We start from the raw sequence: 15128 nt of genomic DNA on the forward strand, positions 1-15128 counted from the left end.
AAAGCAGATATCTCGACTTGACGGAGATGTGCGTGTGGGGACTCTACGCCATATATTTAAACTCCCCCACATGCTCCTTGTCCTCTGTTATAACGGGCGATGACCGCTCACTCATGCTTGATGTCGTCATGTCTGTGAGACCACATGCGCGTTCTCCATGGCTTTACAACGTCATTTCTTTGACAAAGCCGCTAATGGGATATAAAGCTGAGTTGCATAATGGTCAAGCTCCGATGCCCGAAAGCTTGATCTCTTCCAAGCTATACCAAGCGATGCAATCCTACTGGATTGTATCAGAGATGGAGTGGGTCGCAAGTGAGGCTCTGCGGCCTTGACGGCGATTTTTTCTTCTTCTTTGAGCATGGATGATTTTTCGAAACTGGAGACGTGGGACGTCATGGCTAGGGGCGTGCATGTGGGGGTTCTTTGTGAAGCGTAAGCTTTGGAGAGTGTGGTTGGGTGAGTAACGTGATCCACCACCGAGCGCCCACCCCCACCGAGCGCCCACCAACACCAAAATCCACCACCCACTAAATAAGGATATTGCGCCACCTATAATAGCTATTATCACGAGATTTCTTAGAGTCGCGATTATTAGATCTATTAGAGTAGATTAAATATTTTAGATTATATAAGTAGCTTTTTAGGGGGTCTAATTAGGCGCCTATGCTATAAAGTTACCTCTACTACTATATCCTCTTCTACTAGCTCCTTATTAACTACCTTAGCTAGTATAATAGTAGGAGGCTTAAGGATTTACCTCTTACCTATTTAGGATATTTTAATATTATTTTAGAGTTACTTTTCTAGTTACTTAGTAGTTTTCTACTTATTATATATAGTAGCTTTTTAGGTAGCTTTCTCCTTCTACTTCTTCTTAGTAATTACTTAATGTTGCAGGAGGGATATTAACTGGATCACGGAGCATCTTGATCCCGATCAATCCTAATCAATCCTGGTCAATACCCCTGTATGACCCACTATCTGATTAACTGCTAGCTTACTGCCAAGTGCCTAATAAAAAGCAGGAGCTCTAGTAAGGAAGGTTTACTAATTATTTACCTTCTAGTAAGGGTAGCTAAAGCTCTATATATATAAGTCTGATTATAGTAGATATAATCTAATAATCTATCTCCTAAATTATTCCTAACCTTAGTAATCTAAATTTCTATAGTTATAAGCCTAGTTCGCGCTTTACCTTATTAAAGATTATCCTATCTATTTAAGCGTATTATTTAACTTAGACACTAAGCTAGCAAGCTTTACTCTTTATACTATTTCTTAAGTAGAAGCTTACTTATTACTCTTCTACTATAAGCAACTAAATCTTAAAGGGGGATATCCTACTTACTAGATTAACTAACTAGCCTACCTAGTATATTTAATTTAGATACTATGCCCTAACTAAAGGGATCTAGGTAGAGGTAGACCCTAAGGCTCTAGATACTAAAAACTACTTTAAGAATAAACCTATTAAGCCTAATATACTAATAGATATCGCGCTATCTAATATAATAAGTAAGTAGTATAAGCTCTAAATAGCTTAGTACTAAGCCTGCTTATTAGATTAGGTATTAAAGTTATTAGTAATCTAGAACCTCTTTATATAGGTTAATAATATAGTAGATTAAGGGATCCTTACCCTAGCCTATATAGAGCTTATTAATTAAGGAAGAGTAACCCTCTAAGCACTAATCTAAGTGCTCTACAATAACCTAGCGCTAATAGACTTAAGTGCTACAACACTAGCAAGATTGTAGTATAAAGCTTATCTTGCTAAGGCAAAGATAAGTAGCTAAGATACTAATTACTAGTAGAAGAAGTAGATAATCCTGTATACGCAAGCTAAGGTATATAACATTCCTAATATTAAAGGATAGCTTATAGTATAGGATTATCTTAAAGCTCTATCTACTAGGATCTTACTAGATTAGGGTTAAACTATATTTTAAAGGATTATTAAAAAGTTAGTAATAGGAGAGCTAACTTATAACCTCCTACAGGTTACTAAGATCTATTTATTACTGCTCTAAGAGAATAATATAAGATTAAGCTCTAAGGGTCCTAGAGTGTTTACAATAATAGGAGCTCCACCTTTTAATTAACTAAAGAAGGAGTCTTTATACCTATATAGTAGATCTTACCTATAGAAACCTCCTAAATATAAAAATATTATTAAAGCTTAGACTAATATAGGTAATAAGCTTACTACTACTTAATAATTAGAGATTAAGAAAAAGATTAATAGGAATCTAAAATTTAAAGAGTTAAGAAAAGCTCTAATTAAGTCCTATCCTATTAATTAAGATTATAGTAGTAAGGCAAGCGCGATCACCTATCTAGGTAGTATCTAGGCAGTATTAATTAACCCTATATTAATAGCAGAGAAAACAAACAGGATCTATTTAACTATAGACTTTAAAGCTTACGCTCTATTAAAGAGCACTATCTTTAATAATAGGGGTGCAGTGCACCTAGTTAATAATATAAGCTACCTAGAAGAAAGCTTGTTTAGATTAGTTAAATATAAGATAGTTAAAGCAGGAACTTAAGCTTTTCTAATCTTATATAGGGGGACTAGAGTAATCCCTAATACTCTTAATAGACTAAGAGGTCTAAAAATAGAAGATTTAGTGCTTACTAACGTGGTGTTAGTAGAAGGTTTTTATATAAATATTATATTAGAAGCTTAATTACTTAAAGCAGGAGTTTAGTTCCTTAGGCTAGATGCTACCTTGTGGTTTAGATTATTAGAAAAGAGCGTTGTATTAGCTAAGTTACTGCGTAAGTTTAACTTAACTTTCCTAGAATATAAGCCCTCTACTCCTTATCTAATAATCTAAAGCATAGTGCCTAAATAACCCTAGCAATCCTAGATAACTTACCTAAGACACGATAGTAAGGAGCTTTAGCACTAATAATTAGGCTATTTAGGACCTAAGGCGCTTAAAGCTCTAGTTAAGTTAGCTATAAATATTAGAATTAAAGGAACTCCTAGGAGCAAATGCGAGCACTACGCTATTACACATGCCTAATAGGTTATATTAAGATAACTAAGGGAAAGATTACTACGTCTATACTACTAGGTATTATAGGATCTATTTAATATACTAATAGGTATAGCTTATAAGCAATAGATCTTAGTATTAAAGTGCAACTACTTAGAAAAGCTTTATACCTATCTACTGCAAGCTAAAAACCTTAATAAGATTATATAGGTGTTTAAAAATTTTAAGAGCTTAATACTTAACTAATATAAGCTTAGTATAGTTAAGATTATACAAGATAATAATATTATAACGCTCTCTTAGCGCGGCGAATCTTGCTTTTAGATCTAGGTAGCTAATAATAGTATTAAGATTAAGAGCTTACCTATATATACCTATAAACCTAATAGAGGAGTAGAAAAAGTAGGGCAGGAGATTATAACAAAATTAATTAAAATAAGGATTAGTGCTAACCTACTAACAAAGCTCTGGCCTAAAATTATTAAAGTAGCAACTTAGCTCTATAATATAAGCCTGTCCTATACTTATAATATAATATTACCTAATAAAGTGCTAGATTGTTAGTTTACTAGATACTTTAGGTAGTAGCAACTAGAGTAGATAAGGGAGGCAACTACTAATCTCCGCCCTAATTAGAGCGGAATATACGCCTATAGCTATTAAGCTTACCCCCTTAACAGAGATTAAGCAGCTAGGCGTCACAAGAGGGTTTTTAAGGTGAACCCTTAGGGCTATATTAGATATCTAGTAGGATATAGAGTATCTAATATATATAAGATATAGATCCCCTTACTTAATTAGATTATTATAACACAGAACGTTACCTTTAATAAAGATCTTTTCTATAAAGAGAAAGATTAAGAGTAGCTTTAATAGTTAGAGGCTTAAAAGATAGTTAACGTTATTAGTAAAGATAAGATCTATAATATAGGAGAAGTATATAAAGAGCTTAATATCTTTAATTAGCTTTGTATTGCGGTAGAGTAATATAAGGAGTCTAGTAAGCAAGGAGGACTAAACCTAGTGTAGGAGCTAGGGGGTAGGGTAGAGCTAGAGGAGGTAGATAATTAGGCTAGCTAGCCTAGTGATTTATAACCCCCTAAGTAGACACCTCTAGCGTGGGTACTAAGTATAGCTAGCTTAGCACAAAGGATCTATATAAAGTCCCCTAAGCTAATAGGGCTCTAAACTCCTAAACTAACACTAGAACTAAACTTTAGTATAGGAGATAAAGGATCTATATAGGTTATAGATTAGGGTTATACTACCTAAGATAGTAGTAATCTAACTTACTTTAACGCCACGATAGGTAGCTCCTAGGAAAGACCTAAAGGGGAGAGTGCTATTAGTAGGTCACTCTATAAGAGCACAGAGATAGGTAAGGGCACCCTATCTAGCTCTTATAGGGGTGGTAAGCAGAGCTCCTACCTACCTGCTTTAGGACTAAATTCTATATCTCCTGCAGATCCCTTATAAGCAGTACCTAGAGCTCCTAGAAGAAGCAGAAAACTATAAGTTAAAGGACTGCCACTAACGCATGTTAGTAAGCAAGCTTAGGGATAGGACCCTAATAAACCACTAGGAGGATCTATAAGTGTAGGGATATATATAGTAATAGATCTATTAGATATAGATCTAATTAGAAATCCCTTGCATAATCTTTTAGTATATCCTAAACTAAATGCTATAATCTACGCTATAATTATAGTATTAATAGGGAGTAAATCTCCTAAAAACCCTAAAAGGAATATATACTAGGACGCTCTATAAAAAGAGCTAAAATAATAGAAGGATCTCTATAACTACTAAATAGGATAGCAATTTAGATATATAGTATATAAAGAAATTAATACTCTACTAAAAGCTAGTACCTAGGAGGAGATTAATAGGCTAACTAAAGGAGAGTGTCTACTCCTACTTAAATAGGTGTTTACATACAAGCTTAATTAGGATAGTTACCTAATTAAGTGCAAAGCAAGGATAGTAGTAAGAGGAGATCTATAGCTTACTAACTTAATTTATTTAACCTACACAGCTACCCTAGCAGCTTAAACCTTTAGGACTATAATAGCTATTAGAGCCAAGTTTAACCTTAAGATATATTAATATAACGTTGTTAGAGCTTTCCTTAACGCCTTAAGGGATTAACACCCTATAGTTATCTGCAAGCTACCTAAAGGATATTAAATACCTAGGAAGTGCGTTAAGCTTAAACAAGCTCTATATAGATTAAAAGACTCACTATTATTATAGTATAATAAGCTCTTAACTACACTCTAAGAAAATAAGCTTATTGCTTCTAAAGAGGAGCTATACCTATTCTTTAATAGAGATTGTAGTATCTTGTTAATATTCTATATAGATAATATCCTATCGCTCTATTACTAAAACTACGCAAGCCAAGCTTACAAAGTTATCTAAGCTCTAAAGCAAAGATATACTATAGAAGAGAAGGGACCTATAAGCTAGTTTCTAGGGGTAAGAGTAATCTAGGATAGAAAGAGACAGATAATAACGCTTATTTATAATAAATATATTAATAAGATTATAAAGAAATTTAATCTAGCAGAGATAGGAAAATTCCCTACTATACTACTATTAAGTAAAGATATTAAAAAGAGCACTAGAGAAGCCACTAAAAAGGAGATTAAGGACTATCAGAAGCACGTTAGATTAATCCTTTACACCTTAATTATAGTGCGCCCTAATATTGCCTATGCAGCCTCCTAGCTCTCCTAATACCTTACTAACCTATCTAAACAATACTTTAATGCGGTTAATTAAGTAATCGTCTATCTATACTAAACTTAATACTAATTAATCTAATATAGGAATAGGGATCCTAATAAGCTTATAATATATAGTAATGCGTTATTTGCTAATAATATTAATACTTAGCAATTATTACATAGATACCTAATCACGCTCTTTAGAGGACCTATTATTTAGAAGGCAGCTTAACAATTAACTATTACTACTTTAACTACTAAGGTAGAGCTCCTTGCGCTTAAGCAAGTAAGTAAAGAAGCAATAGCGTTAAAATGTTTTTTAACTAAAATACACCTTACTTTAGATACTACCTAGATAATTAATTATAATAATTAACAAACTATTAGGTTAGTAGTAGGTAATAATAAAAGGATTACTACTAAGCTGCGCTATGTAGATATTTAAAACATGTGGCTTAGGCAAGAGCATGCAAAGGGATCTTTCTACATTGCCTACCTACCTACTAGCGATATGCTAGCTAATAGGCTTACTAAAAACCTAACTTCACAACAATTCATAAGGTTTAGGGAGCACCTAAAGTTACATAATAGCAGAGCACAGATCATATAACGACAATTAAAGTAAGGTAGTATACAAGATCTATTAATATATAATACAAAAATAACTAACCATAGCCTACCTCTCTATTAGTTAGGCGAGCTTAGGGCTATTAATTAGTTTGTTAGTATAAGATCTTGCTAAAAGCGTTACAAAGGAAAAATTCTTGTATAGATCACATACATTAGGACACAGCTATGCCTAGAGGAGCACTACTAGCACTAAGTCCCTCTACTAGAAGAGTTATAGCACTTGCTATTAGACTTATTAAAGAGCGCTAAGCATAGATAATTTAGATAAGTTTTAGTATAACAAATACTAGGCTCTCTATAGTAGGAGGATCTTAGGGTCTCCTTAGGAGCTAGAGAGGGAGCAGGCGCAGGAGTAGGGGCCTTAGGCAGGGTCTAGGGGGGAGCGGGAGCTAGAGTTAGAGCTAGAGTAGTAGGAGCTAGAGCAGGAGCGCCTTGCCTTAGCTTTGCAATCTTAGCTATAGTAGTAGTAGCTGCGCGCTTAGCTACTGCACACTCTATAATAGCCTTACACTTAGTAGTAGCGCGCTCTTCTTTAGTAGTAGTAGCTTTAGTAACTATAGCTTTAGCTATATAGGAGGTAATAAGGGTAGCGCAGGTAGAGTAAGCGTAAGTAGTAGGTTTTAACTTTAACTAAGATATAGGTTAGTAGGGATATAGGTATAGTTTAGATCTTTAGGATTATATAATCTTATAACTTAAGCTATAGTAAAAGATTATAATTAGGTAGATAGAGTTATAGAGCTCTATCTAGATAATATCTACGCGTGTAAGCGCAGGCTAAATAAGGAAGGCGCACTAGTTAGTATCTAAAGGGTAAGCTAATTTAACCCTTTAGATATATAACACTCTAATTAGCTATACTACCTACTAACTATAAGTATAACTATAATAATAAAAGATCTACCTACACCTAAGGGGTGTATTACAGGAGGGATATTAACTAGATTATAGAGTATCTTAATCCTAATTAATCCTAATTAATCCTAGTTAATACCCCTGTATAACCTACTATCTAATTAACTGCTAGCTTACTACTAAGTGCCTAATAAAAAGCAGGAGCTCTAGTAAGGAAGGTTTACTAATTATTTACCTTCTAGTAAGGGTAGCTAAAGCTCTATATATATAAGTCTGATCATAGTAGATATAATCTAATAATCTATCTCCTAAATCATTCCTAACCTTAGTAATCCAAATTTCCACACTTAATTTAGGTAATACTCCTTTATAAGTTAAGCTTTAGTAAGCTTCTATTACTTATAAAGCTTAATTACCTTACTTTTTTAGTATTATAGCTCCTATTCTTTAAGGTTCTTTTACTTTTAAAGCTTAAACACTTACTTTACCTTTAATAGTAAAATAAATTAGGCACTACTACTATAATTATTATTAGGAGGTAATAATAAAGGTTTACTACACTTCCTATACTTCTTCTTATTAGCTAGGGTAGCCCTTAGGTGTTTATTTTTATAGTTAAGTAGAGTATTTCTTACTAATATAGTATAGATTATCTAGCTAAGCTTCTTTAACTATTTATTATAGATATTAATTATAGTATTATAGAGTAACTACTCTATCTTTTTCTAATTACTTACACTTAATATTAAGGTTATACTATTACTTAAAGAAGGCTAGTTACTATTATTTATAGGTACTTTAAACCTTAAAAGGATAATATTAAAGTTAAGTAGTAAGATACCTATTACTTTAAAAGCTATTAATATTAGCTTTTCCTTAAAGGTATTACTTTATATAGTATTAAATAACTAGTAGAAATCCCTCTTAGTAATACTTATAAGCCCTTAGGAGCTATCTAGAAAACTAGATAGTTAAGCTTTATATAAAGCTATAAAGGGAGTAAATACTATAATATTAAGTAGCTAAAGGGTATAAGTGCTATAAAGGGGATATATTATAAGTAGGATCTTATATTTATTATAGTACTTAATAAACTCTATTATTATATAAAATCTATAGCTATTAAGGATAAGGAGCTAGTATAAAGTATAAGCTTTAGCTTTTATCTTATAATTAAACACCTCCTTAAGCTAGGATACCCCTAAGGTATAGCTTATCTACCTACTTAGTAATCCTATAAAGAAAGCTTAGTATTATAATAAGTTAAAATCTTATAACTAGGTATCCTATAAAGCTTTAGATTAGGACTAATAAATAAGAGTAGAGGTAAGAGTAGTACTATTAGTATATATATAAGCTATAGTAGTAATCTACTCCCTATTACTATCCTAAAGTATAGCTTTAATCTTTCTCTACTTATAAGTACTTTTATTAAATATATATTTAGTTTTTAATAGTACTTTAATAAGAAAACCCTTCTTATTTATATTATAGATATACTAACTCTTAATATTATATTATTCTATTTTTTAGTATAAAAGCTTAAAGTATAAGCTATACTTAAAGGTAGAATTAGCTTTAAAGTAGTTATAATTAAGCCTAGTAGCCTAATAGAAGATAAGATTAATATTATAGTAGTTAATAAAGCGCTATACCTAATTTTTACCTACTAGATTCCCTATTATTTTAGTTATAAAATTTTAAATAATAGTCTATATAGGGGGTAATCCTTACTTATAAAGCTCTTTAATATACTTTATAAGCTTACTTTCTTATATAGTATTAAGTATTTAACTATTTAGTAGAGTAGTAGTATATACCTACTAAATTTTCTAGTAGTATCTAGATAAGGTTAACTATAAGTAACTATACTTTTCTACTATTTCTAAGTATATAAAATCTTCTCTAAGAGTTAAGGATTTAATTACTACAAGCGCGTTATTAATAGGTGCTATAGTTATTAAGAAATTTAGTGTTAAAAATTTAGTGATTTTAGTGTTAGTGGGCGCTCAGTGGGGGTGGGCGCTCGGTGGTGGATCACGTTAGGAAGCTAGTGTTGGCCGAGGTAGGCCGTTGACATGCGATAAGCCTGGGTTTTTGCGTGAGCATGAATCGCTGTGACTGTTTTGTATGAGCCTGGGTTTGGATCATTGAAGTGCCGTCTGCTGGTCAAAGAGACCTCCGTAGGCAAGCATTGCAAGATATTGTTCCTCTACCATAGAGACTCTAGCAGAGAGACCGTATAGTACGTGGGTGATACGATGAGGGAGACGAACATTCGAAGGATTCGTATCATGGGGATATCCACGATCGCCTTTTTGTGGCATCGCCATCGAGGCAGATGTGGGGCTTTCTCGTTTCTCGCATGGGATGTTCCTGGATAATCTCCGGCTTGAGTCTTGCAACGTTCTTCGTGTCTTCCACGAAACACAAAATCCACAATGACGTCATGCTCGAAGACGCAGCGTACTCCACGGGGAAATGGCAGTGTAACTGATCGGACAACATGGCACATGGACTTGTGTGCATGTTTTGAAAAGATCCAATGGGAAAATCTCTTGAGGCAAGGGTGCACAGATTGGAAGTGTGACTATTGTATCCCCTGATCCTACCCACCCGGCAATCATCTTACCCAATTCTATACTGATCATAATACTGTGGTAGATTAAAACAACAAATTACCACGAGATAACTCCCCTGGAGTATAGAGCAGACCATACAAGATGACTCTTCGGCACACAATCATAGCTCACCATCACTTCCATCTCTTTCATCACTAAGCAAGCTCATCTTTAATCCCTCCAACCTCGGTCCCTCTCACCCACCCACCCAATCATTTTCCCTAAAAGAAATCTCCAACGCACGCCACACCCAAACCCCCTCTGCAAACAAAGCCGAACTCATCTCCACCCACCCAAACTTCCTCCCCTGATATTACCCTAAACGGAAACTCGTAGTAAAAACCGTGCATCGCGGTGAAAGAATCTCGGATACATAGCCCGCCATCTGACCGAAGGTTTCCCATTTCCCTTTCGCCATGGCGCTTGGGCGTGTAGGGATTCTCCAAGTACGTTTAACTACGGTCCAGATAAGACAGCACGGCAAGTTGTTCCTCTTCGCGCGATGGAGCCGTTGAAAGTGTTATCTGAATATCGACACTCATATACAAAGTATAAGGCTATCTGATATTCTCTAATGTAGTGAGAACGCTGAAGGAATCAGCAGAGCCAAAATGTGCAAGATAGTATTGCGTCAGATGTACTTTATGGCCTACACTAAGTGCTGAGTAGATTAATGTACTCTTGCTGTACAATGTGGATACATGGACTCGTATGCTGGTTCGTCAGGTCTTATTCGCATTAGTCGTAGCATAGCCCGATGGTTTTTTAGTATGGGCTTGAGGGATATACGAACCATGAATCCTTGGGAGGATACCAGGGTAAATAAGGAGCAGGAAAATGAGCAATCACTTTGATCTCGTGTGGTGTCTTTGCGCCCTCTCTCATTTTGGGAACACTTTTGCTAAAATCGGGGTACAATTATAAGTGATGAGTCGCAGAGTTCTCATCAGGTACGACACACGAGTCACTCTGGTCGTTGCTACCACAACGCTGACTTATCCAACAGCGCCGAAGCTGTAAAATTTTCACATAATCTATTGATTCCCATCCAGCAGTGGAGCGAGTCTTGGTATAAGGAGGGCCAAAGTTGCGGAACTGCAGTATGCTCTTCAAGAGTGAAGAGACTGCGCGAGTCTGTCGAATGGTCTTTGGAAGGACTCCCAGGGTAACTCGTTTTACTACAACCTGGAGAACACGATATCCAGACACGTCGATGGGGATCCTGGCGAGCCTCGCAGATACTAATGGTCCGGTAATAGCACATCAGGCCTAGAAGGCTTCGTGGTGTGGTAATCCTGTGAAGCAGTGAGTCTGCAAACCGTTTGCTATCACCTCAACGTGACCGTCACCTCACCACTGCTTACCTACCACTATAAGTTTATGACCTAGCACCTAGCACCTTTCACTTACCTCCAACCTCGATAACACATCAGTGCTGTTCAGAGAACCGACAAGCTCACTGCAATCACTCGCCATGGCGTACGAAGGGTATAAAGAATTGTGTCGGCTAAGGTGGGCACATCCAACTAAATAGCACATGTTGTCGAACTGCTCACTTAAATCCCTCAAACAGCTCCTTCATACGCCAAGGCCGCTTCGCTGTTGTCGAGATTGGACCCGCGCATACCCAGTATCATATCCACGCTGCGTTGCTCAGCAAGCACTCCAAATTCTTCAAAAAAGCCCTAAACGGGCCATGGAAAGAAGCAAAAGAGCGCGTAGTGAAGCTAGAGGATGTAGAATGCGCCACATGTTTGTGCCAAAAAAAATCCTGCTGGTGAAGATTCAACAAGATACTAACGAGATCTACAGTTGATGTGTTTACAGACTGGCTCTACACACAGAGACTACCGGAATTTTATACCTTTAACAATCTGCGGATATCTGAAAAGGACTGTGTTCATGCAGGACAGGCCAAGAATATCAAGGCGATGATCTTGGCTGAGCGCATCCTTGCACCCAAGTTTCGACAAACTATAATGGAATCCCTAGCATCCGACATGATCTGCCATGGGACACCAGCTTCCTATACCGCCATCACGACAGCCTTTGAACAACTCCCCAAGGAAAATCATGTTCTACGTCTACTCATCCACGTACAATGCGCGTTCTATAGACCGAGAGAGTACGACAATGGCGTAGCTGATCTGCAGAACATTAGACTCCCAAACGAATTCCTTGTCGGAGTCATAATGAGGTATGCAGAGATTCTGGCAAGTCCTCAGGAAAGCATTGATTTAAACCCGCTCGACTATTGTTACGACGATGACGAAGATGACGAAGAAGACGAAGATGACGAAGACGGCGAAGACGACGAAGACGACGAAGACGGCGAAGACGACGAGGCAATGTGAAAGGCGAAGACATGTCCAGAGTTGAAGGAGCGCGGTATGCTATTGAATCCTGGCTGATAATCAAACATGATTCAGAGCATGGCGAGCCATAAAGTCATACTGAGGAGGAGCTACCACCCACAGGATGTTGTAGTGATGAGCAACGGAGGTGTTACATTACTTCAAGCACACATGTAGTCACTCCATCCAGTGAAGTCTAGCCAACTCCATGTATTTCCATGCCTTCTATTAGATTCCTAAAACTCACCCCAAAACTTCAAGACCGTACTGACCAAACGGAAAACCCATCTTCCCCCCACCCAACTTCCCACACCCACCCCGCTAAACCCACCTCTTGATTCCTCCACGCTAATCATCCCCGCAACCATTATTTTCCCACAAGAGCGTGTAAAAGAAAAACATCCAAGGGATAACGGCAAGAAGAAAAAAACGCGGAAGGAGAGGAGGAATATTGATTCAAGATGCTGCTCATCGGTGTTGTTGTTTAGGAGTTTGCTTTTGAATGGGTTGGGACTGGGACTGGGACTGGGTGTGGAGTGGAGAAGACGGAGGAGAAGAATGGAAAAAGATATCAAGTATTGCTTTGCTAGCTGAAATTTGGTGCGTAGTCGAGCCAGACAAACTATTGCTGCTGGCTACTCCTTGTACTGCTGCTCCTAGTACTATCATGCCTCCTCCTCCCCATCTTCCACCTCCTCCTACTGCCGCTCATACCCCCCTTTCACGCAACAAATCCTCATCATACGTCATTCCATTGATGCGCTTCTTTGTAAACTCAAACGCAGTGAAGAAGATTGCATTTACGACGCAGGAGCGAGACATGGATACGCCGAGACCTAGTCATGCGTCAGTGTTCAGTGTTGCTTTGCAATATTTGCGAGGTTCTCCCAAGAGTGGGACGCGGGTTATACACACCTCGGTACATGCGGCGGTTGAAGAATTGGATCTTGGGTCTTGTGGCCTGGTCTTTACCGCCGACGAGGCAGTTGCGTTGGTAAATGCTCTTGGCTGTGTCGATTGGGAAGATCTGCCCGGGGTGTTAGTATCCCCATGTTGGCTTCTTATATTGGAAGATGTCATGTCACATACACATGCCCAGCTCACGAGTCCACATAGTCCACCAGCCACTACCACAGCCAGAGGATGTGTCGGTGAAGTGCCCCTTGCATTCGCCAAGACTTGCTTCACGCTCTCGTACGTCAGAAAGTAGATTCCTGTGCCAATCGAGTCTCGCACTGCAAGGTTTGAGTTAGCCGCTTTCCTCTCACATGCACTGCCATTTTCAAAGCCACCTACACAAATGCAAATGGAAGCCCGAGTACAATCCTCTCCAACCCCTATGCTTGATCAAATTCTGGGCCGTCTTCCAGGTCCCAAGATTTTGGTAGCTTTTGCGTATCGCTTCATTTTTGCCGCCTCCGTCATTGCGATCGGCCATCAAGACTGAAATCTGAGCGCTGAGCTTGGTCAATTCAAAAGGGCCTACACAAAGTCAGCGTCTAATCAGCCTCGTGGTTCCACTGCCAGTTACCTACAAGCGATGACTGTTATGGCAGCGCCTGCATTGACACCAGCCAACCCAAAACATGCGACCGTCGAAAGTGTGGGTAGAGTGTCTTTGCTGTTTACGATAGCCAGTGGTGAGCTCCCTGTAGACTTGTATATCCACTCATCGAGCGCGTATTTGGAGCGTTGGTATATCGAGAAGGAAACGGTTCGGACGAGAGTGATGCTTGCGAGGGGGGACCAGACGCCTAGAAGGCGATGGTTAGTATGACTGCTTTGAATTATTCAGTAAGCATGTAGACGGCATACCGCGGTAGAAGCCATGTAGACCTTCGGTCCTATATGTGTGGCGAACGCAGTCGGTGAAGGAGTTGAACTTGTAGCTGGCTGAGGTTAGTCGACTGTGGGCGTCATCAATAGGTAGAGGATCAACCTACGCCTGCAACCGCGTCTTGACAGAGTCGAGAGGATACTAGATTAACTCATCAGCCCCACTGTCAACCAAGCCCCTTGTTTCTGCGGCCATTGCGATGCACGTACGGCAGCAAAGGTAGACAGCAGACTACTGGAGCTGGCGGCCACCTCGGTGCGATATTTCTTGGTCCACCTCTTGGCCTGCTCACTCCTCAACACCGCCCTTGACACTTCATTCAGATCTCGCGGACGATTCGGGATGTCGCGTTGAACGGTTGGCCTCCCCTCGTCGCGCTCGGGCATACTGGCTATCGCTAGCTGAGGAAGACAATCTCGTCTTCCTACGGCAATCGCGATGAGGCCAGTAGCCGGGCAAGCTCCATCAAGACCACCGCGCCAAAGTGCTCAATGGTGGATGGTGTGGGTGATGCGTGGTGCGTGAAGTTGGGCGTGGCGTGGCGTGGCGTGTCAATCCGAGGTTGACGATGCGTATTGACGGTGGTGGTCGTGGCAGTGGCAGTGGCAGTGTCAACGACAATGACAATGTCAATGTCAACGGCCGGCACTGGCAGTGTTGGTTTAGGCAGATGGGTTGGGACGAGGGCGAGGTGGTGAAATGGTGGGGTTAAGCTCATAGCTTTGTGCTGCTACTCTAAACATGGCCGAAACAGTCTAAACGGCCGCAGTAATGCCAGACCATTGGCTGCAACTCGCTGTGATGGACAACTACGATAGACACCTCCATGTCTGATCGAGGGGGGTAATGGTCGCTCATCACTCATCGCCCATCGTCCACACCCGCACAGGAATCGTCCATCAGACTCCCTTATGCAACCACGGCGATTTTCTGCTGTGTCGACCGTATGCTGCCTCTGGCAACCCTCAATTGCTGCCATGTTCACCCCATCTTGACAAGGGCGAGGGGCGAGGGGCTGCAGCTGTGGGCTGAAAAAGGCGGGGTTGCATGCACCTAGGAACATGTGAAGCTCAACAGCTACTACTAGAGTACTC

The 15128-nt window shown here is 38.9% G+C and overlaps 3 protein-coding genes across 3 annotated transcripts; 2 read left to right on the forward strand and 1 right to left on the reverse strand.

Moving 5' to 3' along the window:
• Positions 1 to 26: 26 nt before the first annotated feature.
• IAQ61_000024 (uncharacterized protein) lies at positions 27 to 335 on the forward strand (the record flags this gene model as incomplete). The annotated part of the gene is made up of 1 exon (XM_066094497.1): positions 27 to 335. The coding sequence occupies one exon, from the start codon at positions 27 to 29 to the stop codon at positions 333 to 335; it is 309 nt and encodes a 102-aa protein (XP_065955350.1).
• Positions 336 to 11317: 10982 nt separating this feature from the next.
• Positions 11318 to 12611, forward strand: IAQ61_000025 (uncharacterized protein; the record flags this gene model as incomplete). The annotated part of the gene is made up of 3 exons (XM_066094498.1): positions 11318 to 11331; positions 11417 to 11595; positions 11656 to 12611. 3 exons carry the CDS (start codon positions 11318 to 11320, stop codon positions 12195 to 12197), a joined length of 735 nt encoding a protein of 244 aa, XP_065955351.1. The 3' UTR covers positions 12198 to 12611.
• Positions 12612 to 12769: 158 nt separating this feature from the next.
• IAQ61_000026 (uncharacterized protein) lies at positions 12770 to 14894 on the reverse strand. The gene is made up of 8 exons (XM_003835123.2): positions 14244 to 14894; positions 14141 to 14175; positions 14013 to 14086; positions 13733 to 13951; positions 13494 to 13679; positions 13287 to 13432; positions 13113 to 13224; positions 12770 to 13033 (listed from the first exon to the last, which is right to left on the reverse strand). The coding sequence occupies exons 1-8, from the start codon at positions 14418 to 14420 to the stop codon at positions 12906 to 12908; spliced, it is 1077 nt and encodes a 358-aa protein (XP_003835171.1). The 5' UTR covers positions 14421 to 14894; the 3' UTR covers positions 12770 to 12905.
• Positions 14895 to 15128: the final 234 nt, after the last annotated feature.

This window comes from Plenodomus lingam, assembly GCF_022343315.1.
Source record: "Plenodomus lingam strain CAN1 chromosome Unknown contig_1, whole genome shotgun sequence".
NCBI lineage: Eukaryota > Fungi > Ascomycota > Dothideomycetes > Pleosporales > Leptosphaeriaceae > Plenodomus > Plenodomus lingam.